The sequence below is a fragment of the Apostichopus japonicus genome, chromosome 13 (assembly GCF_037975245.1).
Source record: "Apostichopus japonicus isolate 1M-3 chromosome 13, ASM3797524v1, whole genome shotgun sequence".
Classification (NCBI taxonomy): domain Eukaryota; kingdom Metazoa; phylum Echinodermata; class Holothuroidea; order Aspidochirotida; family Stichopodidae; genus Apostichopus; species Apostichopus japonicus.
The window spans coordinates 25451342-25479077 of NC_092573.1; the positions used below are offsets into that span (position 1 = coordinate 25451342).

Consider the following 27736-nt stretch of genomic DNA (forward strand, 5'->3'; position numbering starts at 1 on the left):
TTAAGGAATTCCGCATCACCACAACAGATGTTTATTTCAAATAACGATAGGAATGCTATATAATAGTATTTTCTCCATTAGTCGTTATAAATAACTTATTCTTCTATTTTCTACCTTCGACTTGAGCAGTAATTAAATATACTATTATATTTCAATATTGATTTGATATACGTTATTCATAAGCAAAGGACCCGACAAAAATATCCAGCATAAACAGTATCCTTATAGAAATATGAAGTTGTATATTTATTGATGTACTTTAATATCCTATATAATAAATAATTTATCTTACATTATTCGACTATGGAAACAATACTCCCAGTTGGAAGACGAAGCAAGTTCCTTTTCTTCCCCATATACAGTTGATTCAGAATATTTCATTTGTCACTTTCACTCCACAAATAGGAGAAGATTTCTTCTATCGAAATATCTATTCCAACACTTTCTAGTTTCATATATACAAATCCTTCAAACTTCTGTCACCATGGAAACACTTTCATATGCAGCAGAAGGAACACAGAAAAAAAAACACAGAAAAACAAAACCCAAAACAATGGTTATTGTGATGCATGGTCGGTTCCAAAACGCCATAATACCATTATGCTAGACAACAACTTTCCCTGAATCTTACTTTATTGGACTATCCGTCAATGAAAGAGATATCAGGAATAAAAGATCAATATTGCCTTGTTTATAGCATAATGCAACTATACTATCCCTAAATCTAACTGTATTGAACAATTCCGTCAATCAATCAGTTATCAGGAACGATTTCACTTAAACACAACACAACACACAAATAAAACAAACAATATTATAATGACATTTAAAACATTTAAAAGTACTAATTCTACCAAAATCAGAACACTCTGTTATTCTGTTGTTTTTTAATCTACTGCTGGGGAATGCAGGATTTGCAACAGGTGGAGGTGCGTAGCCCTGGTGTTGTTGAAGCCGAGTACAATCTGAGGGCCGTCTGGGGGGGGGGGGGGGGTTCCTCCAGAAAAGAAAAAAACGAACGGAAAACTGCATTCCAGGGAACATTCAGGCTATAAAGAGTTAGGTCTACGCAACTGTCCTAATAACTACTTTTCTTTTTGGGTGGGATTAATAGGCCCAGAGGAATGTGTCTCCCCCCCCCCCAAACACACTAGTGGCGTACCGAGACTTCTTTTTTAGGAGAGCCTAACGCTTTCCAAGTGGGGGGGGGGTGCATGAAGAACCCACTTCCTAAAAAATAAATCTGTGCCTTTTGGGGGTTAACAACAATATCTCGCCTTGAATATATATTTTTATTTTAGAAAATACGAAAAAAGTTTCTTTTCAAAAGAAGAAGAAGCACCACACAAGCATGCTTGCTTGCAAATTTCATACTCTAAATGTGGTATGAGGAAACTATAGTCTATATATTCCAGAAGAAATTTTGACATATCATCATCGTCATCGTCATCGTCATCGTCATCGTCATCGTCATCGTCATCGTCATCGTCATCGTCATCGTCATCGTCATCGTCATCATCATCATCATCATCATCATCATCATCATCATCATCATCATCATCATCATCATCATCATCATCATCATCATCATCATCATCATCATCATCATCATCATCATCATCATCATCATCACATATTGTTTAACGATGCTTTCTTTTCAACGGCAGTGACTGACTTAACCATTCTAAAGCGTTCATCATCGCTGTTGAATAATCCAGGTGAAAGTACTCTACATATACCACTTGCAATAATGTTTACTTGTTGGCTATATGTCTGCTACATAAAAAACTAAAACCTCCCAACTTTAAAACTATACAACATGTGACAGATTTATGATCCCTCGCCATTCGATATATTATCCTTAAAGATATGATGAACATTCTTTTATTACACATGAAGGACGATTGGAAGCGCAACAAATGTATCTATATAACTTACAAATTAATTAAAGAATGAAATACTGACATATTGGCAGTTTTCTTTTTATCGCTATGGAAGTTTTTGGCCTAAAATTATACCAAACAAGGTGATGGTCCACATAATCCGAATTGCAAACATTCTAAAAGCGTAAGTGTTCTACTGACATCAGAAATTCATCAAATATTCTAGAACTTCCAGAGTCATTGTCCGACGATAACATAGACAAAACACAGTCATTACTTGAAATTAATTTCTGTTACCATGGCTACACAAGATTACGCTGACCTTGTAGTGAAAGACCCATTTACAGAGATTGAAATCCAACCATGAGCGCTGTTATGATCATCCCGTGGCAACATGACAAGCCATCGAACATGAGATTTGAACCAACATATCTCTAACATATCTCCCTGCTCTTATGGGAGGGAGACTTGTTCATCACAGACATCTCTGTCACATAACATATAGTTCATGGTTGGGTTGGCTTCTCCTTTAAGTTTCAATCTACCCTTTGGTTTTAATCATATGGTACATGGGAACCTTTTCACACTTATACACAGACGATAACTTTTGGTATCTGGCAACAGAAGGTTACACAGGTTAACCCTGATAGAGAGGGAAGAGAGGTAAGAGAGGGAAGACTATGGAACGTTCACATTTATGGCAAGTAAAATCCAATATGTCCAAGGGTCATTAAACCTTGTTATCATTCATGGCTGTGGATAAAATAAAAGAAAATTTCACCGATTACTTGTGTAAAGTCGCATGAAGTGGAAGGAAGGGGTTGGACTTCCTCGGTCAAGATTCATTTGGAAGTCGAGTCGGTCAAGACTCTTTTCCTCTCTTATTCCAAATGGCAATAAAGTAGTGGGAATGAATGATGACTTGTAATAAAAGGGGGGGGGGCAATGAACTAAAGGGAGAAATATTCCCAATATACTACCATCTGCTTTAACAGCATAGAAAATACACAAAAACAGAGATATATGATATGACTCATAATTGACAAGTTAGGAGTACAGTATTAGAAAATCCCATGGAATTTTTCGGTTCTACTATAGGACCTTCTCCAGAAAATATTGGCAGTACGAAACATAAACACACTTGGTGTGACATTGTTAGATAAATTCAAGCGGTACTGATGGAATTAGTACCAAATAAACCATGACTACAGGAAGCGGGTTGTGGAACAAAGAAGAAGAGGAATGTATTACATATGTTTATGGAACTGATAGTTGTTTAGGGGTCCCAAGCCTGTGTGACTTTATACGAACAATTCTATCGATTTCTGTGTAAAGAGGGGAATTATGTAGAGTGAAACTGACTGTAACACACATACATCTACATTTCCAGTTGATGGGTTGTCTATGTTATTTATTACAGAGGCGGAGGTAGTACTTCATAATACGTACGTGTTTCCTCATGGTTGTTTTCAAGTCGTTTTCTTTTGCCATTCTCTACCTTCTCTGGTTCATGGTGCATTTCCACGAAGACAATGTACATGAGAGCACCACAGATACCCCCTACGATGGGGCCTAATATAGGCACCCACCACCAATGCTTGCCATCGCGCCTGTCAATAAGAAGAAAAAAACAATAATAGTAAATTCGCAAAAATATAGTCAGTTCCGAATAATTGAGGACACACGTGTGATGATACGCAAGAACTAGTACAGGGCATAGGATGAGTGAGTAGTTTACTCAGGTTGCTAGCCTAACGGTGGAAAACAACTCTTAGCTCAGTAAAGTTCATATTAATATGAAAGCTAGTACGAAATAACACTTCCGTTCTTTCATTGGTGTTATTATTGGTTCTCCTGCTTGACATGATAGCGGAGTTAACGTGTGCGGTGGCAGTAGGTTTGGAGAGGGGGTGGAGGGAGAGGGAGGGGACATTGTGATTTTATTCATATCACTATCACAAGAGCATTGCTTTCGTTTCTCAATATAGTTTATTTAGTGCAGTTCACGTTTTTTGTTCATTAAACGGGGCAAATGATATATAAGTTGGTACTTACGTGAACCAAACTTCCTGCCCATATCCAGCCATAGCTGTAAAGACTCGAGGACCAAAGTCCCTGGCAGGATTGATAGCGTAGCCGCAGTTGAAGCCAAATGTCATTCCAATGACGAATACCACGAGACCGACCATCAGCGCACCCATGCCTGGTGGTGGAGGACCATTCCGCGAATCGGAGATGGCTAGAATACACGCCAGAAGAAGAGCAGTACCAAATACCTGGAAAAAATAAAATCCACAAAATCGATACCTTAAACACAGACACTGGGGATTTTAAAATCAAGCAAAAATGAGAAATGCAGTAATATTATGAATGTTCAGATCTGGCAAGCATATATTATGACCTCACCTGATCAGCAAAGCCACTTCCAACTGAAAGAAAGTCTTGTGGATAAGTGGCAAATATTCCAGCAGTAGCGTTGGGTCCATATACTTGTCTTTCGCCTCCGTCATAGTTCTGGATTGCATCTGGCAAGAAATGACAAAGAAATGTCAATTTACATACGTATGTATATTCATAGATAAAGATATGAAGCCAAACCAATCTTCAGCAGGGTCTATAATGCAACAACAGAGGCTGCAACTTGCTCCTTTTTCTATTAGTCAACGAGTCTTTTGAAAGTTTTGTTTTTAGCTGTTTTTATTGATACAAATGCCACTGCCTATTTGGTTAGTGTTTCCGTAACAAAATTCGGTCATGAAGTTAAACAGTCGTGCAGCTGAACCATTGTTTTTTGTGTGTGTCTGGTTTGATAACTCTTGCGTTCTTTTGGTGCAGTCTAGAAACAAAATCACGAACAGTTATGTTCAAAAATAAGCATTAAACGGGGGGGGGGGTCGAGTTTGGAGGGAGGGGGTGGGGGCTTGGGGAGTGGGAGTGGGGGTGGTAATAAAGGGGTTGATAAGCAAGGTGAGCAATAGTAACACTTCTGCGAGTCTTAATTCTCTGCATAATCATCAAACACACGTGGGACTTGAAACGAGCGGCACATTACGCAAACTGTTTGAACTCGTCCTATAACTCTTGGGAATTCACTGATTCATGGGTATAGTGCATAGTTATTATGTCATTTAATTTTTGTTTTTTCACCATTGCTAGCACGACTCTGCCACCTTCGGTTTATACTTGATATAGTTCTTTGACATTCTCATAAGTGGGCCAAGATCATAGGTGATGACAACGTTCAGATGTCAGTATACTTCAGGTTCATTACTGAAGGTTAACAAGCAGGAATTATACAAGAAGAAGAAGAAGAAAAAGAAGTATCAGACACTTTATAATTATATATGAGTATTTATAAGGATAACTAAGACATGTATCGTGGTCCCAGACCACCTCGATCATTGTAACAAAGCTACGTCTGTTGCACACCTGTTATGATCGAAACACGTGTGCTTTAGAAGCGACGAAACATGCATGTTTCGTCAAGAGGTATTGTATTCTAGCCCGGCAGGGGGATGACCCAAGCGTCTATAGATTAATTGCCTTGCCAGACATAATACATTCCTCTTGAGTTTACGTGCCGAGGTTTATACTAGCACATCATATCATGTCACGTCATGTGAGTTCAAACATTACGTCATGAGCATCTTTCATAAACTGAACTGCTACCGTTTACTCCTCCTATCTTCAGGCAGGAAATTTAAAGAAGTCTGATAATCTGTAGCAAGGGCGTATGAACCGGGGGGGGCTGGGGGGGCGCCAGCCCCCAGTGAAAAATGTGGAGGGGCGGAAGTATCATTCCGCCCCCCGGTTCGCAAGTCAGAAAACCCCTTTTTCATTTCCAAATGAGAAAAAAAATCTCATTTGGAGCACCAAATTGCATCTAAGGCCAGGTGAAAATACAAAATTAAGTTTACAAAATGGAGTGGGTGTTGAAGTGTGCTATATTGCACCAAATTGCATCTGAGGCCACCTGGAAATGCAAAAAATTCCAAAGGGGAGGGGGACACCCCCTCCCCTTAGACCCCTCCCACAGGCTGGCCATCAGTCTTCAGCCCCCCCCCCACTCAAAAGTACCTTCCTACGCCACTGATCTGTAGACTGTTAAGTACCACTTCTACCCCGTCCAATAAAACGTCATATTAAAAGTAAAACTAATGATTTGCTTCTACCATAATATCTTATTGCTACATTGAACTTACCATGATAAACTCCAAATACACACGCGGCTGCCATGAATGCGCCTAGAAATTGTGCTATAATATAGAAAGGAACTTTCTTCCAGGGAAACCGTCCAATCGTTGCCATGGTTACCGTCACTGCGGGATTTATATGTGCTCCTGGAAAAAGACATAGCAAAAGTTGTAAGTCACCTTCATCAGCAGGCCTATACACTCCTCGATATAACCGATACTATGATCGATATAAATGAATAAGATAACTAAATAAGAACTGAAATTAGAATAAGCAGATAGAAACTATAAACTGTTCGGATATACATGTTTAAAACAAAAATGAAATATAAAACTATATATGGTAAGCAATACTTGAAAAGCGCGTGGTCATTTTTCAGTCGCTATGGGTTTGGGGCGAGATTCGAACCACAGACCGCTGAGGATTACATCACGACCATGTGCTCTATCAACTGGGCGGGTTCAGCCATTCGTAGGTCTGCAATGGCGATCCCTATATATGACCATGTTAAATTTGCTGGCGGGGACCAAGTACTAGCCACAGTACCGTACAATAGTTTGCTTCGCCGTGTAGACATGGACCTGCTTCATTCGATACGAAAACGTTAGGGATTTGTATGTAGTTGACGAAAATATTGGAAAGTTGGGAAATTATAAAAAGCCTTAATTAAAAACAGATAAGAAGTTTTTTTTATTTTTGGTCGTTGCTAGAATGGGATTCGAAACAGTGATACCATGATTTACAAGTCCCGAACTTACCATTAGCAGGCGCGTATCCAGGATTTTCTAACCCGGGGGGCGCGAATTACTATCTAAGCGGAGCGCCACCATCGGTTGGCGCGCAGCGTACAAGAAAATTTCTGGTTTTGATACCCCCCAGATCACCGGAAATGGCACTTCTCGGGCTTGAAAATGAGCAACCAGATGTACACTTTTACCTGAGAACCAAGTATTTCCCAATAGTTTTCTTTCCATCCATAACCTTTTTGAAGATTTTCACCAGTCACACATCATGTTCGACCTCATCGCATCTCCTGTGGATCATTGCTTTTGTAGGTGATTCTACGTCGCGGTCCACAATACCCGACAGCCCCACTTTTCAAGGTTTTCAGCCCATTATTTGTTCAGAATTTGAAAATTCACATTTCTCGTGAATAAACTCACTTGAAAACATACCCATAATGTTGCAAAAAAATGTCATCTATGGACAACCAATATAGAAAAACCTCCTTGAACCCCTAACAGACCGGTGAAAATTACACTAGTAGAGGGAAGTATGATGAAAAATGTTGGTCAGGAAATTTTCGAAAATTCAGACACATTAATTTATTGGTGTAGAAATATTAAAACCTCTTATAACGGCTATTATAAAACTTGGTTGAAGGAAATGAAAAAATAGCAGATATTTCCTTCAACCGAACAATACACACATAGGCGTAGGAGGCAGGGGCTCCTACTGAAAGAAAAATCAATTGCAATGATGTAGCTAAAGGAAATTAATAGTTTAAAAAATATCTCCTTGATAATTAAAATAAAGTTGTAAGCTTGGCCGACTAATTCGACATTACTAATGTAAAAGAGAATTTGACATAATTGGACCGGTATGCTTTTTCTCCATCTACATAAGACATTTCGTTGTTTACAGCATCCCGCGGTATACTGCGCAATTTCCACGAACCGTACGGTACACAATGACATGCGAGGTAATAACCGATGCTTACTTATATGATATTGATATTAACGTGTTAAACGCGCGCGGAGCGCGCGAAAAATTTAGGTTATATTTTTCGGGTAAAGTCGTTACAGTCCCAAAAATCAAATGGGTTACAATGACTACACACATCGACAGTTTTGAGGCTGTTCATCCTGGAACCTCGATTTTCATGCTCACTGATATATGATGTGATATCTGCTGTGTGGTTTACAAATTCGAACAGGCGCGTAGCGAATACTTTGCCAAGGGAGGGGCAAACCTGTAGGCAAACTATCTAAGCGTAGCGCCACCACGAGTTGGCGCGAAGCGTACAAGAAAATTTTGGCCGAAAATGCCTCCCAGATCGCTGGATATGACACTTCCACTGCCTTGTAAGTTGCATCTAAGCATTTTCTATTTTGAATTTACTAGCGATATCATAAAAAAAATATGCTCGGGGGGCGGTCGCCCCCTTCCCGAAATGCGTCATGTTCTCCGACGACTCCGACCAGCCACAGTTGGTTTCATAGCACAATGGTTTAAGGCGTCCATACACACACACACGTGCGGGTTATGGTAGACCATATATAGTATATATATATAGATACATTAGTGAGAGAGGAAAAATGGAAACGTCAAAAATGGAGTTGTCGGTGAAAGGGGTAGGGTGATGCGCCCGCCCCTTCCGACATCCTCGATCCGTCACTGGCTACCCTGTGTATATAATATGGATCAGCGCTGTAATGATGTCACTGTTCGTCTTTCTCTTCCCGGTGTCTTGGCATATTTATTCTACTCCCTCCTCTATTTTCTCTCCTTCTTCTTTTTCTTTTCCCTTCCTTCCTCCTCCTCTTTTCCCCCTCTTTTTTCCTTTTTTTCTTCTCTTTTTTTCCTCTCCTCTTTTTCTTACCCGGGGGGCGCGCCCCCAACGCCCCCCCCTGGATACGCACCTGATTAGTATCCCAGGGTAATATCTAGACATGAAGATATTTTTAGTTCATACACATTGTTGAAGCCGACGCTCTCTAGAACATTATTCCTTCTTACCTGATATACCACCAGCGAAATAGATACCCATCACCACTGCCATGCCCCACGCCCAATTAATGGAGAGAGCAGACCCATTAGCCCCACGACTGAGTACTGTTTGAGCGACTACACCGTCTCCAAATACCTGCCAAGAAAAACAAAAATAGCCATAACTTATAGGACTCTGTACAATCACGTGTAATGAGATGACATTGTCACTCAAGAACATGTTCTCATCTGCATTGCAAATAAATTGAATTTGAGGGGAGGATTTAAATAGAGCATTAAAGACAGATGTTACATTGTAATGGGCACTCGACGCACGGATTAGTTTTCTTATTTATCGCAGAAAGAGAAGCCTTTTTTTTAAAACGAGTGCACCGATGTTCTGTTTGTTACAACAGATGCGAAACAATGAATCTACTACGACGTTGGATGTAACCCTGAACCACCCTGCCCTAAAGCAATCAACGTGCCATCATGTGATTGGAACATAGAAATAGACATCCTGAAAACGACTTTAATGTATGATATTTATCAAGTGATTGTAGTGAGCCTGAGGCCTGCTCTAATTATATTTTGATCACGTGATTGGAAGACATGCTGGAATCCTGTTTTCATACGGTTAATCTATCATGTCATTGGTATAGTATGCCTAATCCACGCTGCTCTAATGCAGTGAACTTGTCAAACCATTAATTCTGCTTATAATGTATTATATTTATCACGTGATTATAGTGAGCCTGGTATATTTTGATCATGTGATTGGGAAGAAATCCTGAATGCTGCTTTCATACAGTCAATATATATGTCATTTGTATATATGCCTAAACCACGCTGTTCTAATGCAGTGAACTTGTCATGTCATTAAATGAAACATTAATTCTGCTTTAATGCATTATATGTATCACGTGATTGTAGTGAGCCTTAATCCTGCTTCAATAATATCTTGATCATGTGATTGCAAGAAACCCTGATTCCTGCCTTCAAACAGTCAATCTATCATGTCATTGGTATAGTATGCCTAAATCATGCACGCTGCTCTACTGCAGTGAACTTGTCATGTTATTATATGAAACCATTAATTATGTTTTAATGTATTTCATTTATCATGTCATTGCCATTGGATGTAACCTTGAATCATCCAACTCAGTGAGGTACAATGAATTTTCAAAGTCCCGTACTCTGGGAATTCAAACGCTAAAAAGACTCTAGAAGCATCGAACCTCCTCCTTGAACCTGGCAAACTGGTTTCCATCTCTTCAGCTTTTTGAAATCTATAGGGTCTCGAGTCACGAAGAGTTTAAACACTAGCGAGCATTACTATCATGAGCAAGTAATTAAAAATGTAATCGGATTTAATTGTGGTTCATAGAGGTAATGCAATAGTTTTGAATGGAACGATGCAATGTTGCATTGCGAACCCCGGTACGTTGTTGCGAATTAGGTTAATTTATACCATCAGATTCTGTAAGTAATTAATTCAAGGCGGCGTCAGACGGAGCTATCCCGATAAACATCCACCGAATTCTAGACTGGATAATAATCCATAACCAGAGTTATAACGCACCTTATTATCACAACTAAAACGCAGACTACTACAGGAAAATCAACATAAAAAACAAACCAACATGAAGCGTTAGTGTGAACATCAAGAGAGAAATTGAGGTCGGCCGCCTATGTCATTCTATGATGCAGCAATACACAAGACATACGTTGAATAGGTCGATGAAAGTCACTTTCACCACTGAGGGAAATGCGCGCCACGTTGACAACTAATAATCCACAGAGTATATTTACCAGAGGGTGTGTCGTCTGTTTATTAACCAATCATTGTTGGCTATACCTGGCAAGCCTCCAAAACGCCCTTTTTATGAGAGTGGTAAACGATGGACTTATGCGAATACACTAACCTTTCTATTGAAACCATCTTTTAAGGACTTTCAAGTGCACTAACCATTCCAATAAGACCACTAAGGCCATTGTTGGAGAAAAGTGCAGGAATCGTGATCCGACAATAGTGTGCTGACATTTATATGCTCAGCTGAAAGCTTTCGGCAAGCAGACGACACAATTGGTTGACCTAACTAGACCTTTGCCCAGTTCTGAATGTTTGGCTTTTTCTGGACTCTTTATTATTATAATTGAAATCTCTACGAATGAAGGCTATGCGGTTTAACATTGATATAGTTGGCTGTCCGATTATTTGAGAAAGAAAACTAATTTGCCCACGTCACGGATCAATCGTAGAACAATGCGATGTGGATCTTGAGAATAATTGAGACAGACAATAACATTGTTTATACATTATTCATAGACCGGTAACATGTCGGTTGAACTAGGTATGGACAATACACGCAATATGCATATATTCCAACCACCGCCCCAGACTATCATATCAAATTCATTACCATTTTCAGTGAATGACCGTTTAAAGTTTGCATTAACAATCTATAGGTTTAACATTTCGTCCAGGTCAAATATAATAGTGAATAGGCCTACTTTCACCTTTGTTTGAAATCTAAAGACTGGAGTCGCGACTCGCTCAAACACTGGCAAGCATTACTAATGGGGCAAGTAGTTACAAATCCAATTCAATTCGTTCAGTCCCGTCTAGGTAATACAATGATTTTTGCAATGTTTCGTTGCAAATCCCGGAACGTTGCTACGGATTGGGGTGAATTACTATCATATAATGCGGTAATTTTCCAGGCGGCATCAGAAGGATTCTTGACTGGATAATGCCCGTATCAAATGAAAACGCTAGAGCACTATAGGAAAATCAACATTACAAACAAACCAACATGAACTGTTACTGACTAATTAGTGTGACCATGCATCAACAGAGAAGTTAGGCCTGTCGCTCACGTCATTCTATTGTTATAGAAACACACAGGAGAAAAATTTGAATAGGTTTATGAAAGTCACTTACATCAGGGAGTTGTTATGGACCATAACAACTCCCTGCTTTACATCATTGAGGGAGGTAAGGCGCGCCACGTTTTCAACTAGAAATCCGCTGAGCAAATTTACCGGAGGTTGTGCCGTCTCTTAACCAATCATTGTTGGTTATATCCGGCAAGCCTTCAACACGCCCTTTTCGTGAGACTAATAAACAATGAACTTTCGAGTATATTGACCTTCCTATTGAAGCCACTAAGCCTTCAAGAGAGCGGGTATAACCTACTGCACTTTTATCCGGCACTATTTCCACGGTAAAACAGAGCTTATTACTGTTGGCTATACGTGTCTTCCGCAGGAAACCGATCTAGACGCCATTCACCGAGTTCATAACGGAGCCCATTACACTTTATGTATAGCTGCTGTTATAAAGCTGTGTTATCATATAAAAGTCATCAACACCACCATTATCATCTTCATCATCATCATCATCTATAATGTATTTGATTGCCTATATGCCGCATATGGTTGTATGAAGCAAGCCACTTCCCTAAACATTCCGTAAAACTAATATTTCGATGCCTGTATAATCAAAGTAGTCTGTGTATTCGACCATTAAACCAGATAGGTTTAAACAACTCCCGAAACTTCTAATACATCCTCGAAATACGACTTTTTCATACGGAAATTGCGACTTTTCTTGAAACGTAATATCAGGGAACGTGATACTTAATTGAAGTGGCGGTAGAACACGTAGGTAGAGTCGTGCAATTATGTTATCGAGCTTCTGACGGACTCATGAGGTACCGTAAATGAAAAGAAACAAATATCTTAAAATAGATTTCATAGACTGCCACCCTGTCTGTTAGAATACAAAGGAGATCCACTCGATTGATTTAGCACAGCTGTGGTTTTGCATCACTAGTAAAAAAATGTGAGGGGAAATAGTTCGCAGTTTTGACAGTAGGAGGGATAGTTGCCCATCGTTTCCCCTTCCCTCTCCCATCTCCCCTGTTACTAAGTCTATGTAATCGTTCATGGTGCGGAATTTCTCGCGAAGAACAGAACATCATATATATATTGCTCTCTAAAATTAGACGGCTAAAGTACACGTGATGTATACCGATTAGTAAAGGTTTATCTTGGCATTGTGTCGGTCCATTCAATGAGATGTGTTCTATAGCTGGTCCATTGAAACACTCTCTCGCTGTTAGTACCGAGTCAATCATCGTTCATTTGAAGGACCAAACAGTCGACAAATATTTGACACTTTGCCAAATGCCTCTGGTACACCCAGGATTACAAAACGTCTCTCTTGAGACGATTGGATGTCTGCCAAGTTCTAAACGTACTTGGTACCGGCAGCACCGTATAGTCTTTCGTCATCCTGAGTGTACAGATTCAGCACATAGCTTCACTCTCTTTCTCTTTCTAGCCTATTTCGCTCCACTGCAGGAGGAAGGCCTCTTCATCGATTTTCCATTTCCATCTGTCATGTGCTCTCCTTTGCCATAGAACCAGTGGCGTAGGAAGGTACTTTTGAGTGGGGGGCTGAAGACTGATGGCCGGCCTGGGGGAGGGGTCTAAGGGGAGGGGGTGTCCCCTCCCCTTTGGATTTTTTTTTGCATTTCCAGGTGGCCTCAGATGCAATTTGGTGCAATATAGCACACTTTAACACCCACTCCATTTTGTAAATAATTTTGCATTTTCACCTGGCCTTAGATGCAATTTGGTGCTCCAAATGATTTTTTTTTTCTGATTTGGAAATGAAAAAGGGGTTTTCTGACTTGCTGAGCGGGGGGGGGGGGGGGCGGAATGATACTTCCGCCCCCATATTTTTCACTGGGGGGGGGGCTGGCGCCCCCCAGCCCCCCGGTTCCTACGCCCTTGCATAGAACACCTGTAAATTCTTGAGTTCATCTGTCCATCTTCTACTCTGCCTGCCTTTCCTTCTGACACAAGTTCTTGGGGTCCAGTTGGTAATTTTCTTTGTAGCTTCACTCACCCACACTTTAATACCTATCTGCTGCCAGTGTAACACTGCTTCATAAGTCAATATTTATCGAATGCAACCGTCTTAGAGAAGGTATAGCTAAAAGTTTTCAAGGTAGTCAGTATTGGCCCCAAATTAAAGCACGCTGTAATTGCTTGAAATTTTCAAACAGTACTTCCCTGGAGGTCTTTACTCTCCAATTTTTCTCAGACATTTTTAAGCAAAACACACAAGATGACTGAATGTCCCAGTGAGGAAAATGTCCTCGAAGGTGAATATCTAGCATATTTGGGGCCAATACAGTTTTAAGGTGACCATATTTGCCTGACTGGATTCAGGGACATTTATTGTGGGGGAGTGGTTTCAGGGGAGCGGGCAGCCCCTCCCCTTTGGAAAATTTTCAAGTGCCTAAGGTGCTTAGATGTAAAATGGTGATACTTAGAAGCACTTTTTAATTCAATTTTTATTTAAAAAAAGAAGCTTTTTCTTACATGAAATTTACTTACTTTACGTAAGAGTGCTGGCTAGATCGATCTAGCATATTCCACTTTACACTGGCCCACCTGAAATACTGGTTAGTTCCGTTCTGCGACTGCACACTTGACTAAATTTTGTTTTTACAATTATTTTCGAAATTCCTGAACATTCTGACGAATCGGGGACATTTTTGGGGACACTTGTTAATCGGGGACAGCACACTGTAATCGGGGACTGTCCCCGAAAATCGGCGACGTCTGGTCACCGTACTATACAGCATACCTTTAAGTTAATCGATATTCAACCTGCAGACGGTTACACTGGTCAGTACAGGAATACTGACCATGACCGCTGTGTAAGGAAATCCAACTCAATCATGGGAGGCCAATATTTCCTTATATCCCTCCAAGAATCAATGTGGTACATGGGTACAACTTCCAAATTGACCGGTGACGACGGATATAATATTTACTGATCGCAAAATACGGTTAGTTACAACTACTGCTATCTGTTACGCAGGTGTTCTATGCAGGATATAATCTCTCTAGTCTGTTTTCCCAATCGAATATGGGGGCTATTTTAAGAAGATATACTTGTCTACCCTCTGTCTTACATGTTAACTTCGGGGTCACTTCCCGTCATTATTTTCAAGGTGGACCACGTGACCTTATTGTACTGGCCATCATTTCTGAAACAAACTGTTGAAAACAGCGAGACCTATAGCCTTTTTTTTCAACTGATACGATATTAGCATTTTGGGCATTTTACAAACATTTCACACCATCGTATATATACATGCATATATTATTACGATTTCAATTATATATACATATATATATATATATATATATATATATATATATATATATATGTGTGTGTGTGTGTGTGTGTGTGTGTGTCCGTTATTACATTCGCTTCAGTCAATAACTGATTAAGCGAACGCTATAATTTGCGTTGTTATTTCCTTGTAACGACTCTCTGTGAATCATAAAAGCGGTTAAAGATTTGCCGAAGAACCACACAACGGTAGATGTGGAGTGTCGACATGGTGACAGAATTAATTTACATCGATGATTGGTTAGCCCCATCAGCCTCCAGTCCATCCTCCATGTAATGAAATGTCGTCTGTTAGTGACTATGCAAATTTCACTGTTCATTTAATTGCCTCATCTCTTCTTGAGGAAGCAAACTCGGTGTCACAACCCTTTACTCTTAAGCTTATTCTATTCATTTCTTTCCCTCCGGTATTTAAATAAAAGATTGGTGCGCTAATCTATGACGTCATAAATTCAATTGTCAAAGTTAATTGCTGTCCGTGTGTGACACCGAGAAAGTACCGCTATAGTGAGTAGTTCAAAGATGACATCGGCAAGCCTTGTGTTCAAGGTTTACATGTTGTTTTTAGCATTGATATTTGCATGGATGACTCCATGGCGGTAGTCTACTAGCAGAATTGAATAGCAACCGTGAAAGATGACATCAGCAAGACTTGTGATCAAAGCTTAGGCCTATGTATTAAATTAAGATACAAGTTGATTTTAGCATTGATATTTGCATGTATGACTCCATGATGGCAGTCTACCAGCAGATTTGAATAGCATCGTGAAGACTATTTTATAAGGCATCATAAACAATTTGAGCATCATATTGTGGTACACATTCACACGGCAAAGTATTCTGACACATATATAGTGTTGGTGTCTGTTGACAATAGATACCAAAAGTGTCGAGTAACAAACCAAGCATGACCACATGACTTTGTGTATTCAGTAATTGGAGTGTTAGTTCAGTGGTTAACGCCGGTGTCTTCCAATCATAAGGTCCCGAGTTAGAGTCACTCCAAGATTAATGTTTGTCGTACAGTTTTAGAGTTGCTGACAATTCATAATCATGGACGTTTTATATGAATCTAAGAGACTGACTTCGGTCAGCTTGCGGCTTTGATAAGCCAATGATGGCTTCTTCGCGAGTTCCTGCTTGCAGGAGGATCTAACATACATAGTTTAGTTTAGTTTAGTAGAAAAAAGGATCAGGAGGGACACTTAAGTCCCCATCAAGGACCCTATAAAGAGAGGGGAAAAACTGAAGACACAAACAATAGTGGTCCTACGTAGCAAGTATGAAAATCACCCGGCCGATCCTTGTTTAGAAGACAAGGCGTAATTACACGCATATTCATACACACGTCCCTGCTTTACCGCGCGGATTCCGTTTCCTTTCGGTGAGCGCAATACAAAATATGAATGCACTTTGAAACTTGCTAACGTCTCTCATTCTCAGTGAAGGACTCTATAGCATACCAAAGCCTGGTGATTGACATTCTGCTAAAAGCCTTGGCAAGTGCATGGTGCGTGGCAGCATTCAATACGACTGCTAACTAGAACTAATCGATAGACGCGGCCGGCCTAGTGTTGTCTACAGTATGCTGTTTACATACGAACTCACCTAACAAAGTCATTTTGTCGCTTTAGTTCCAATGTCTACGTAGGCCTACTTATACTGTACAGAGAGGTACTCGTTCTCAGTTAGAAGCTGTAATCAACTGGATATAGCTATAAGGAATACTGTGCTCTTGGTGAACAATAAACTGCGTTCAGTGTGTGATATACAATAACACAAGTGCATCACAAATATTGTTAAGAGGATTTAACTGTATGGATGATATACGTAGACTAATGTACGTAGACCAATGTCAAGTATTTTTCTATGCACATACCAGTACCAGAAATTGTTTCTCTTCGTAGTCAATTCACACAAAATGACAGTTTCGACTGAAAGAACTTCATATACATTCATTCTACAAAAATCAGTTGACGTGATCATAGGGAGAGAATTATTGCAAACTATAGTGATTACGTTATTATTACTATAGGAGAATATATCACTTGACCATGCAGGCTTGTTACACAGGAACATGTGATTTTACGTAACAAGTATACATATATATATATATATATATATCATATTCTACAAGTTAGACTGAAAACTCGAAGTACTATCTTTACATGAGTCTCATATACAAACTACAAAACACGTTATGACTTTCAACATATTAGCATAGCTTTTGACATATTATGGTCCGACTAATTCGATAGGCCTATAATATACGAGTTCCCTGATTACACGAACAGAGCCCCAGCAATGTTTAGGGTAACTTCTGATGTAGTCTTCAAATCTGACACTGTAAAGTCACATATGTATGAGACATTGCAGACAATGTAGATATTCACCCGGCGCAACTCTACAGGGAGGCTATAATTGGCATGGATACTGCTAAGGTTATGAAAGATGACATTTTCTGATGCAGCTATACCTCAATCGCATAAGCTTGACATGTGGTCTGTCTTTAATACAAACGTTCACCACCGTGAGTGTAACCCTTGGTGACAGTAAGGGATAAATGATAAAGATGTGGGCAACTATAGCGGGCCAGCTTTTAACAGTTAAATGTTACAGTTACAGTTGTTACAGTTAAATGTAGGCTCGCTGCTCAACTAATTACCACCAACTAATTAAATGATTGTCTTTGGTTCATTTGGAAAGATGAGTCATGGCTGTCATCACAATTAGGGAGAAAGCCTAAAGACAGTTTAAACGTTCGATATTACAAAACTGCCCATAGCTTAATAATTTTCTAACATAAAACATTATACCCACGTTTATTGAAGCAACAACCAAACGATTGCGAACAATTCAAATGGGTTTAAGAAACTGGTAACGCTGTACAGATTAAACGGTACACAAATTTTAACCGGAACAGCTATGATACGCTCATCTGGACCGAAGCCTATATAACCAGCTGTACGTATGTCTGGTATATCTGTTATATACTGTATAAACTGTTATAGCTTATGAACCTTGTTGTTATGCTGATATCATCGCACGAGTGGGCAATTATGTGATATCCCGATGTAGGCCTACCATTGTAAGTATTCAATCTACGAACCTCCATGGAACGACTAACTAAAAGATTTATCAGCGATCATTCAACACACAACTCCCGGTGCCTACACTCGACATCAGTGTACACGTTACAGAAATTACGTAACATCCTAAGCTGTGATCACGATATTTACAATGCCAACACACCCACAACAAGCCTCCAACGCACTGAGAAAGCTACATTGTATACATGTATTCTCATACTACAAATTTACTTACCAGAAGAATCCATGTTCCAATAAATTCTGCCAAGATTTCCCTAGCGAGATGATTCCTGATTCTGAACTTGTCTATAAAATTCGATATCTTCTTACTCTCCGCCATTGTTTTGGGTCGGTTCGTTCCACAAATGCCGCGTTGCTCTTCCAACTACACAAGGACAAGGTAGAATTGCTAATGAAAACAACGAGTCGAATACAACTACCGCCATATACTACGTATGATGGGCTCGCCTGTTGATGTGTGTTGTGATTGGCTGTTACAAGACCCCACCCCCGAACGTCACTATATGAATGAAAATTCTTTTACTGTAGTCGGATATGCAATACTAGGACGTAAACAAACGATGTATGGTAACATAATCCATATATATGCCACATTGACGTGCATACTATGTCGTTAAAAGTAATGCTGTCTCCAAGTCCTAGTAGAAGCTCTTTGCAGATAAACCCTACGAATCACTGACTAGCTGATACGTCGGTTATTCAATTTCCGTATCAGAAACATTAACATTTTTCGCTATACATGAGAGTCTGGAATTTGGGAGGGGGGGGGGGGGGGGCTTTCTCCCTTCTAGACCAAAGTATAGCTCAATATGTTTCACTAACGTGCAAATTCCAATAGAGGCTGGAAAACTGGGCTTATAATTTATGTTTAATTATTAGTGGCATGACCAACGATAACATGGATTCAACAATTACAGCGGTTAATTTAACTGAGCCCATCAGTCCAACCCGATGGACCGTTTGAAGAGACTTATGGTCTAGGAAGAGTTTGCGACACACTTTGTAGCACAAGTTAGGCCATTTTGACCTTTGACATCAGTTGACCTATGACTCCGACCCTTAACACCTAACTCTGTCCTATTTTAAAATTCGTCTGATCACTCTCTATATGGTTTAATGACCTTTTCCTACATGTTGAAAAGCAGTGAGATGATTGAAAACCAACTTTTCGGTTTCTTGACATTTGACCTCTGACTTTTGACAGCTTACTTATGACGTCATCAATCACACAGACACGAGTTTACTTGGTCAGGCACCTACCCACCCACTTTGAACTTGATAGGGCTTTGGGTCTAGGTGGAGTTTGCGACAAAACTATACTCTCTCACTCGCTCACTCACACACTTACTCACTTATTCATTCACTCCATGATTCACTCACACACTTCCTCACATTTTTTTATGTGGGGTGAAGTACAATATATCATCTCCCTATCCATTTACATGTAGGGGAATGAGATAATTATTACTGGGAGGCTGATCTTATACCCTAAAATTGAGCCCCCTTTATCAATTTACCACCCCCCCCCCCCCAATCCCCTATCACTTTTCTGAGACGCTAAGTTTGCCACCCTTCTTGTGGCATTATAGAGTCTATATCAATTCTCCCGAGTGTTCTCCTATCTTAGGAAAAACGCCGAAAAGCATCAAGCGAACATATTTATCGATGTGTTATCAAACCAAATCTTGTGTTTTAGCTTGGATTTCAGGGTGTCATTGCAAAAAAATCTGTATGGTCATGGACTCATGGTACGGAAAATTGAATGTTCCATGAATAGCCAACGTGTTAGATATACAGTGATAGGTATAGGGTTTAGTTACATTTTTATTACAAGGACTTAGAGACCACATTAATTTGACGATTTAGTAGTGATTTAGGATTATTGTTATTATTTCTTCCATCATTTATTAAGTGACATTCGAAGCACATTATCAGTACAAAAGGCATTCGTAAACAAACAGATAAATTCATATAGCAGTATAAATGATAATTGATAAATGATAAATGAAAGGTTTATGGCCAAAACCACTAAGTGAGCGAGAATTAATCAAAATAATATTACTAAAACTGAATGCCGTTCTCGTGGAATCATACTTAGTAGGATGATGTGTGCCAGTTGGAGTAAAACCTGTAGTAAACATTTAAATGATGCAAAAATTCAAGGCAGTTTGGAATCTCTTCCACCACTCTTTACATTTTATACGATACTACTTATTGGTCCGTTTGGTAAAAAAAACTGATAACCCAGAACTCTCTGTCCGGCATCTAAGCTAATGTTTGTGAGAATCGAATAAAAATAAATAAATAAACGGCTTAAAGTGTCCTCTTAATGTTTGCAGAAAGCGCCCCCCAACTTTACTTCATAAGTAAAAAGGAGTCTATTGGTGCCTAACATACGCTGGACAAAACGGAATTGAAAATATTTTATTTTATTCTCTCTGAGAGATTTAAAAGGGATTTGGAGAGTTACCCCAGCCCCCAGAAGTTTATGAAGGGTGTTATGAAGGGTAGAATTAAATAGGCAACCCAGAAGCACATTTCTTTTTAAGGCGGCGTGTACAGGGGTAACTAAAGGTTACTACTTTAGACTTAATTGGGTCGATTTTAACATGCATCATTTCCCAAGTAGATTATGGCTTTTTGGATACAGTTTGCGGTTTTCGGTTAGTTAAGAGGTGTAGCTATAGTATTCAAGATGGCGATGTCAGCTGCATAAATGGTTGCAACCATTTCTAGAGGGGGAAGGGGGATAATATGGTCATTTGCGAGTATTGGGTAGAGTAGTGGGCTGAGTGCTGCACCTTGCGGGGTTCCGGCATGAATGGTGGATGAGATTAAAAGGTATTATTTTGGTAAAAGATCCTAAGTTTACGGTGCGGGGTCGGGGGGGGGGGTGGGGATTATGAAAAGAGGAAAGAAGTCGAGTTATGTTTGTGGGTAACTTTAAGTTTACCAGTTTATAAGGAACTCCATTGTGTCAAGCCTTATCGAATGCTTTTTCAGCCCGCCCCGCCCCGCCCGCCCTGTCCCGCCCGCCCATCCACCCGCGCCGCCCGTTGTATATATTGTTTTCCATACCAAGTTGATGAGTTCCTTCTATTGTAGGGAAACAGTTTTCGGACCCATCTGTACTATTTAGTTTGACATCTGATATCTTCTTGACTATTTACCTGGGCCAATCCAAGATCTTCTTATTGTGGGTGAAATGGCTTTCTTACGCTGTGGTCCGAACAGCCGGATGTTGTCGCCTTGCTGGTATAGTCTCTTAAACTTTAGTTCCTGCTCGAGTACACCGTACTTTCATCACTGCTGGTACCATCAACTGGTACTTGAACTTATCGCCGGTGGGCCAGACTCGAAATTCCGGTAGAGTACATCATTCCTCACATTCCATTGATGGTAATAGTTCCTTTGCACCTGCTACTCGTTCCCTATTGGCGGGGAGGGGGGGGGGGGTCTATTATGCCCCCGTTCTCCTTCCATGAAAATATAGATTGTATGTCTTTATCTACTCGTTGTTTGGTTATGATTCCATCAGATGTATCACCGTCGAACCTAGGTTGTCCCCGCTCGGTGATATTTCTACTTCTGTTCTCCGATTTGCAATTTTCCGGATGCACCGTCAGAAATTCGTTGTCAGTTGATGGTTCACAGGTGGGCTAGAGTTGATGAATAGCCCAGACTGTGGCCAATTTGTAAATGTCGTCGCCATTGCTGCAATGCTGTGCAAGTTTCTCATCCTGTCTGTCACTGCATGGTCTTCTTGAGAGTGCATATAGGCACTGTCGACCAGCACCGTGTTGTACTACTTAGTCATAGATAGCTGACTCATGTGGCTTTCTATCCACTTGAATGACGTCAGCCAACGAAGAGCACAATGATCTGTTCAAATTGTGAACTTTCTACCATATAAGTAGTGGTAAGTGTTTGCCACACTACCCAAGAGTTCTTTCCGTGTTGTAAAATATCGCCTATCAGGTTTATACAGTGTTCTGCTGGAATTGGCTGTAACTAGTTCCTGACCATCTTGGCTTTGGGACCAAACACATTTAAGTCCGAAATTACTAGCACCAGTGTCTATCACGTACCGTCTAACATCAGTTGGGTATGCCAGTATCGGGGCGGTAACCAGAGCTGTCTTCAATATCCGGAAAGCTTCCGCACATTCCTCCGACCAGTTTAAAGTCTTCCAAGTTTCTGTTAGCTTGTGGGGGAGTGGGGCGTGGGGGGGGGGTGGCTCTGCTATATCAGAAAATCATTTGACGAACTTACGTACAAGAAGTTTCGAAGGTTGCGTAAATTCCATCCTTTACAGCGTGTATCTTTACGGGATCTGTGGAGATACCTCCATCAGACACTAAGTGTCCGAGGTAGGAAACGTGTTGTGGAAATAGACAATATTTATGGGGTGCAACTTTATTTAATCCAGCTTCTTTCATACGGATAAATACTTCCTGAAGACGTAGTAGTTCAGCCATAAACTATTATGTCGTCTTAGTAGAGTAGGCAAATTGCAAATGTCATCCTCTTAAAACTATCTCTTCAGGTAGCAATCTGTTTACAACTAATCTGACTGTTCTTCTCTGTGGTCTTCCCTCTCTTTGTAAACTGCACTCGAGCTCCTCTGCAGTATATCCGACACTTTACTCTTCTCAGAGCTTTCCCCGAGCTACTTCCCAGCAGGGATCTCCCCAGGGTTGTCTCGTAGACAATAGATGTTACCCTGTTACCCTGGTGTCAAAAGCAGAGCACAGTCACCTTTTGTAACCTGATCAAAGTCAGAAGTCAAAGTCAAATGAACGACACTTCACCAAATCATTCTGTGCACATGAGTTCAATGTTGAGGGCTCAGAGCAAATTTTCTCTCATCTATTTACATGAAAGTTTGACGTGTACATAATATTCATTGCGATCCATTTTTAAGTTGTACACAACATCAACAACAAGAAACAAACAAACGGTTGCCATAAACAATTCATTTTTTATCTCAAATAGCGGTTTGTACAAATTTATGTCTTTCACCTATACAAAACAAAATCTTACTTTTGAATCCGCCGCTGTTTACTTGGTATTAACCACGAAGTACGCTGTTGAGAGACGTTCACTGCTCGCACGCACGACTGTCAGGTCAAAGAAGTCCAGGGTAATTCGATTACACAGCCTATAAAATGAGAAGAAATCGCGGCCCTGTCGATGTGTGATCCTGAGTCGCCGTGAACCCCAGAACCGCACCAAGCAAAATCTCAGAAGGGTCATTGAAGGCCAACATCTTCAACCCTGAACGAATGTGACCTATCTATGCAAGGTGACGTATTGAACGCTGCAGCGTAGAGACAAACTAAAAGTAAAAGTTTTACGACCGAACTGAGAACTCACTATAGAGGAACTTTATGATTTCATGATCTCAACGAGGGGAATGTGGGGGGGGGGGGGGGGGGGGAGGGGTGGAAGAGAAGTGGTATGGACGGTTGTTTTGCCGTATACGTTCCTTCTGGAATATTGGCTGTCGGACCATAGAAACAAGCGACATACACCTTAACATACAGAAACACAGCCACTGGAGGCAACGAGAAGACTCAACTCCATGACGATATACTGGTCTTTCTGCAACAAACAACCCATTTATTCATTAATGCTATGCTATGATTGTCTCGAATTGAAGCCAAAGAACCGAATGATAATATGTATTATAGAGCCGTCGAGATCCAAGTCGGTTCCGGTGAAAGTAAGTTACCGCCCTCCCCCCTCCCCTTCTTGAAGTAATCATTTTTCATTAAGTATGTTATAAGAATGAGAATAAATTATTCTTTATTCCATTGTCCTCTCATAAGGCCTACAGATGAGGGTAACATACACCAAGAGGTAACCATTTGTATCATCATGTAACTAACTTGGGCGGTGGGGAAGGGGAGGGAGGGAGGAGGGGGAGGGAACTGAGACGAAGGAGAGAGCGGACTGCAATATTCGGTCATGGCAACCAAGAGGAAACGACAAGTTTAGAAGATTCAACAGGCTAACGCATGCAACTGATATTTATCGTTGGTAAATACAATAGAAGGAAACTGTGAATGCCTCTGCCACAGCTGAATTTATGTGAATGGCCACAAAAAATTTATGGTGATCAAAATCATCCCTTGCATGCCTCCCTTAGGACTCTTAACCTGTAATCAAACAGAAAGCCAAGAAATCCTAATATTTCGCCAAAGGTACAGAATATAGTTGTGTTAGAATTCCTTTGTTTATAGAGCTTCAAGTTGTTATTCCATTGAACAACTTAAAATGAATTGTTATAGTATTAATATTATTTTGTATGAACTAACATCTGGTACATATTGTTTAATATTTGTATTTTATTACTCCTTTTTATAAACACTTTTATATTTATACTGGAATAAATCAATTGAAATTGAAATTGAATTGTTAATAATTCACTCTAAGTTTATTATTATTATTATTATTATTATTATTATTATTATTATTATCCTTTTACAAGGATTGTCAAAGTGTTGTACCTGGATAATGGCGCTTGACGAATATTACATCTGCGAAATCTGATGCAACGATCCGTATATACGTTTCATTTGTTTGGCATTAATGTTGTGTTGGGCTGTCACTGCGTAACTTTCTAATTAAAGCATCTAAGAATAACAAATTATTGAATGACCTAAATGCGTTATGGCCGCTACAAATAAGCACAGCAACTGAGATATTATTGGCCCAGACGCGATTTTAGATGACAACGGTAAAAGACAAGCAGTATTGACTTTTTGTGTGTCGTTTAAAGGGAAGTTCAGATTTGGGTTATCAGCGTTCGTGAGCAGCGTAACAGGTGTGTCTGTAGGTTGAAGTCCTCCTATACACCGTCCAGATTCAAATAGTGGAAAACAACACTCGTGGGTAACAAATTGAGCAGGAAGATCATAGCAACCATGCCGTAACTTAAAAGCAAGACCGTGATAATAAAACATCATATATATGGCAACATGTAAATAGTTCATGTCAGTATGTACGTACACTCTATGGTAGCATATCTTGAAGTGACTGAGAGTATGCAACTATACTTACTTCATGGTAGTACGTAGCGGTTAAAACGGCTGATGAAAACCCTGTAACTAATATGTAACTACTTCACGGTGGTATGTAACTCTTATATGGTAGCATGTCTTGAAGTTACGGATAGTGTATAAGTTATATGCACCTACACTATACATGGTAGTATATATAGCCACTTCCACGATAGCATTTAAATACTCTATAGGGGTGGGGTGGGGGTAGGGTGGGAGAGGTTATATCTTGATGTCCAATAGATCTAACGATATATACAAGGCCTCAAAGCACGCGGTCATGCGTTCCATAATTACAGAGAATGTTTGAAATTCGATTTGGCAACATAATGATCAGAATGCATACATGAAAGGACTCAGGCATGACATATCCCCACTTCAACCCCACCCAACCCCCCCCCCCCCCCAAAGTGAGAAAAAAAGGCAAAGGAGAGAATCCAACTCCTCTTGTCAATGAGGAAGTTACTATTTCCGTTTCTTGACCTTTGACCTGTTAGGTCATATTGACGCGTTTCTTGTGGAAACGCGTATACAATTTTTGGGAGAAGGGATGGAAACCGTTCGTCTGACGGCTTCGATTATAAATTTAGATCCAGAGAGTTCAAAAACTTGTAAACGTCTGTAACCGAATGCTCCTATAAGCATATTTGACCATCTAATTACTTGTCATTACTGCCAGGCAAGCGGAGTAAGAACACGCTGTGTTAATAAATAACAAACAAATAAGGAACCAGAGAGATTGATACACTATCTAAACATTGGTGGATGGACAGTGGTATTAAAAATTCCTCTACTGAGGATTTGACATCGTGCAAACAGTCTAATAATACATGTCGAACAAGTGCATGGCGTACGCATGGTGTGTCTGTTGGTCCGCTTAAGTTTTAAACCGATGGTTCGCACAGATTCGGTAGAAATCATTACAGCAAGATAACCGGCATAGAATGAAGCGCACACGTAGTATAACTTGTTATGAGAAATGTGCAGGATATTAACGCATTTAGCAGAGACCTTTGATGACGAAAATGATTTGCACTTGGAGGCTAGACGTCTTACCTTTCCCCTGTTTCTTGTAACTTTCCAACCCGACGGGATCAAACACGTTACTTGATAAGGCTTGTTAAATCCTCTTAGAGGAATAAACAACACTGACAGGCTTGGATTAAGCTTGTGTAATCTTGACAATCTTATAGACAAACATTGTTAGTGCCCGTACGCTGAACTTTGATCTTCGCAGTGTGTTAATTATACTTCTCGAAGTTCCATAACTAACGAATCTATTTAATGCAGTTACAGTTTATGATCCTATCATAGCGGAGTCCATACATATAGTTCCTCTCAAAACGAATTTATTTCTACGTGACTTCTAGTGTTAATTTTAAGAGTTTTTTTTTTGGTTAGAATTTTGCATATATTTGGGGATCTTAGAAGTAAAGACATCATATAGTGTTACACTAAATACCCCCCCCCCCCCTCCCCTTCACACCTCGATTATTTTATTCGGAGGATTTCAGATTAAACTAGAGCAAAACGATTGCTGTTGCTGTAAATAATGTATACGGTCGGAGTAAACAAACAGTTTACATTTATTCAGGGATGTTATCCATGTTGTTATAGTAGGATAAACGGGAGAAGAGGATTTTAGGTTTGATGAACCATTTAAGAATTTGCAATTCCTCAAAAAATCAGATCATCAAGAAAGCAAAAAATAAAATAAAATAAACTAAATATAATCCTCCGCCTCCACCCCCTAATTTAAGTGGTGTGGGTGGTGTTGATATAACGGTTTACAAGGTTTTTATAATTTTAATAGAACCTCTATTGGCCCCCCTGTAAACGTTTTAGTAAGCATATATGCTTGTCGTATTTAATATGGAGATTCCTCATACAAATTACACAATTTTGTCTATAGTCCCTTGAGATTTCGTGTTTACTAGGGTTTCAAAATTGACCTCTATTAGCCTTACTCCAATCCATCAAACAATGAACTTCTTGTGTTTGATTGGCGATCCCGATCCACTCTGCTTAAAAGAAATATATTGTATGTTATTATTTTAAATATATTGGTATCAAACTCCTCGCGGGAACTGATCTTTGAACTCTATTAAATAATTTAGGGTAGTTAAGTCTGCTTTCCAAGAGCCCTAAATCATAGATCTATAGGAACGAACCCCCGTCTGTAAATCAATCAGAGACGGCCACTGTGTGTTGAAACTTACATTATTTGATTGAGCTAAGCATAAATAAATAAATGACCCAGAAAAGTAGGCAATCCATAAAGTTGCAGATGTCATCTCAAACTTTGGGTAACAATTCCACAAATTTACATTCTAAACATCTAAACATTCTAAACAGTCACTGCAGCACTTTTTTTGTGTGGGTACAACACTTTCCCGCTATTTTTGGTATTTTCAAACAGCCAAAATAACAGCTTTTTAATCAATCTAAATTTCTTCCATGCTTAATAGGTTATCACCCTTAGCCCTGCGGAATATCCTTAGCTTGAAACTTGAAATATTTTTAACCAAACAGTGTAAGGTCATTGGTACGTGCACA

At 39.8% G+C, this 27736-nt stretch overlaps 1 protein-coding gene across 2 annotated transcripts; it reads right to left on the reverse strand.

The window, feature by feature from the left end:
• Nucleotides 1-26335, reverse strand: LOC139978520 (aquaporin-3-like). Of its 2 annotated transcripts, none has more exons than XM_071988811.1 (8): nucleotides 26237-26335; nucleotides 18331-18480; nucleotides 8817-8943; nucleotides 6086-6223; nucleotides 4290-4408; nucleotides 3939-4159; nucleotides 3333-3493; nucleotides 1-2636 (listed from the first exon to the last, which is right to left on the reverse strand). In XM_071988811.1, exons 2-8 carry the CDS (start codon nucleotides 18433-18435, stop codon nucleotides 2614-2616), a joined length of 894 nt encoding a protein of 297 aa, XP_071844912.1. In that variant the 5' UTR covers nucleotides 18436-18480; nucleotides 26237-26335; the 3' UTR covers nucleotides 1-2613. The 2 variants fall into 2 exon arrangements, with proteins under 2 accessions (XP_071844912.1, XP_071844910.1); XM_071988809.1 differs by lacking the exon at nucleotides 26237-26335 and adding an exon at nucleotides 23160-23236.
• Between the last annotated feature and the right edge of the window lie 1401 nt (nucleotides 26336-27736).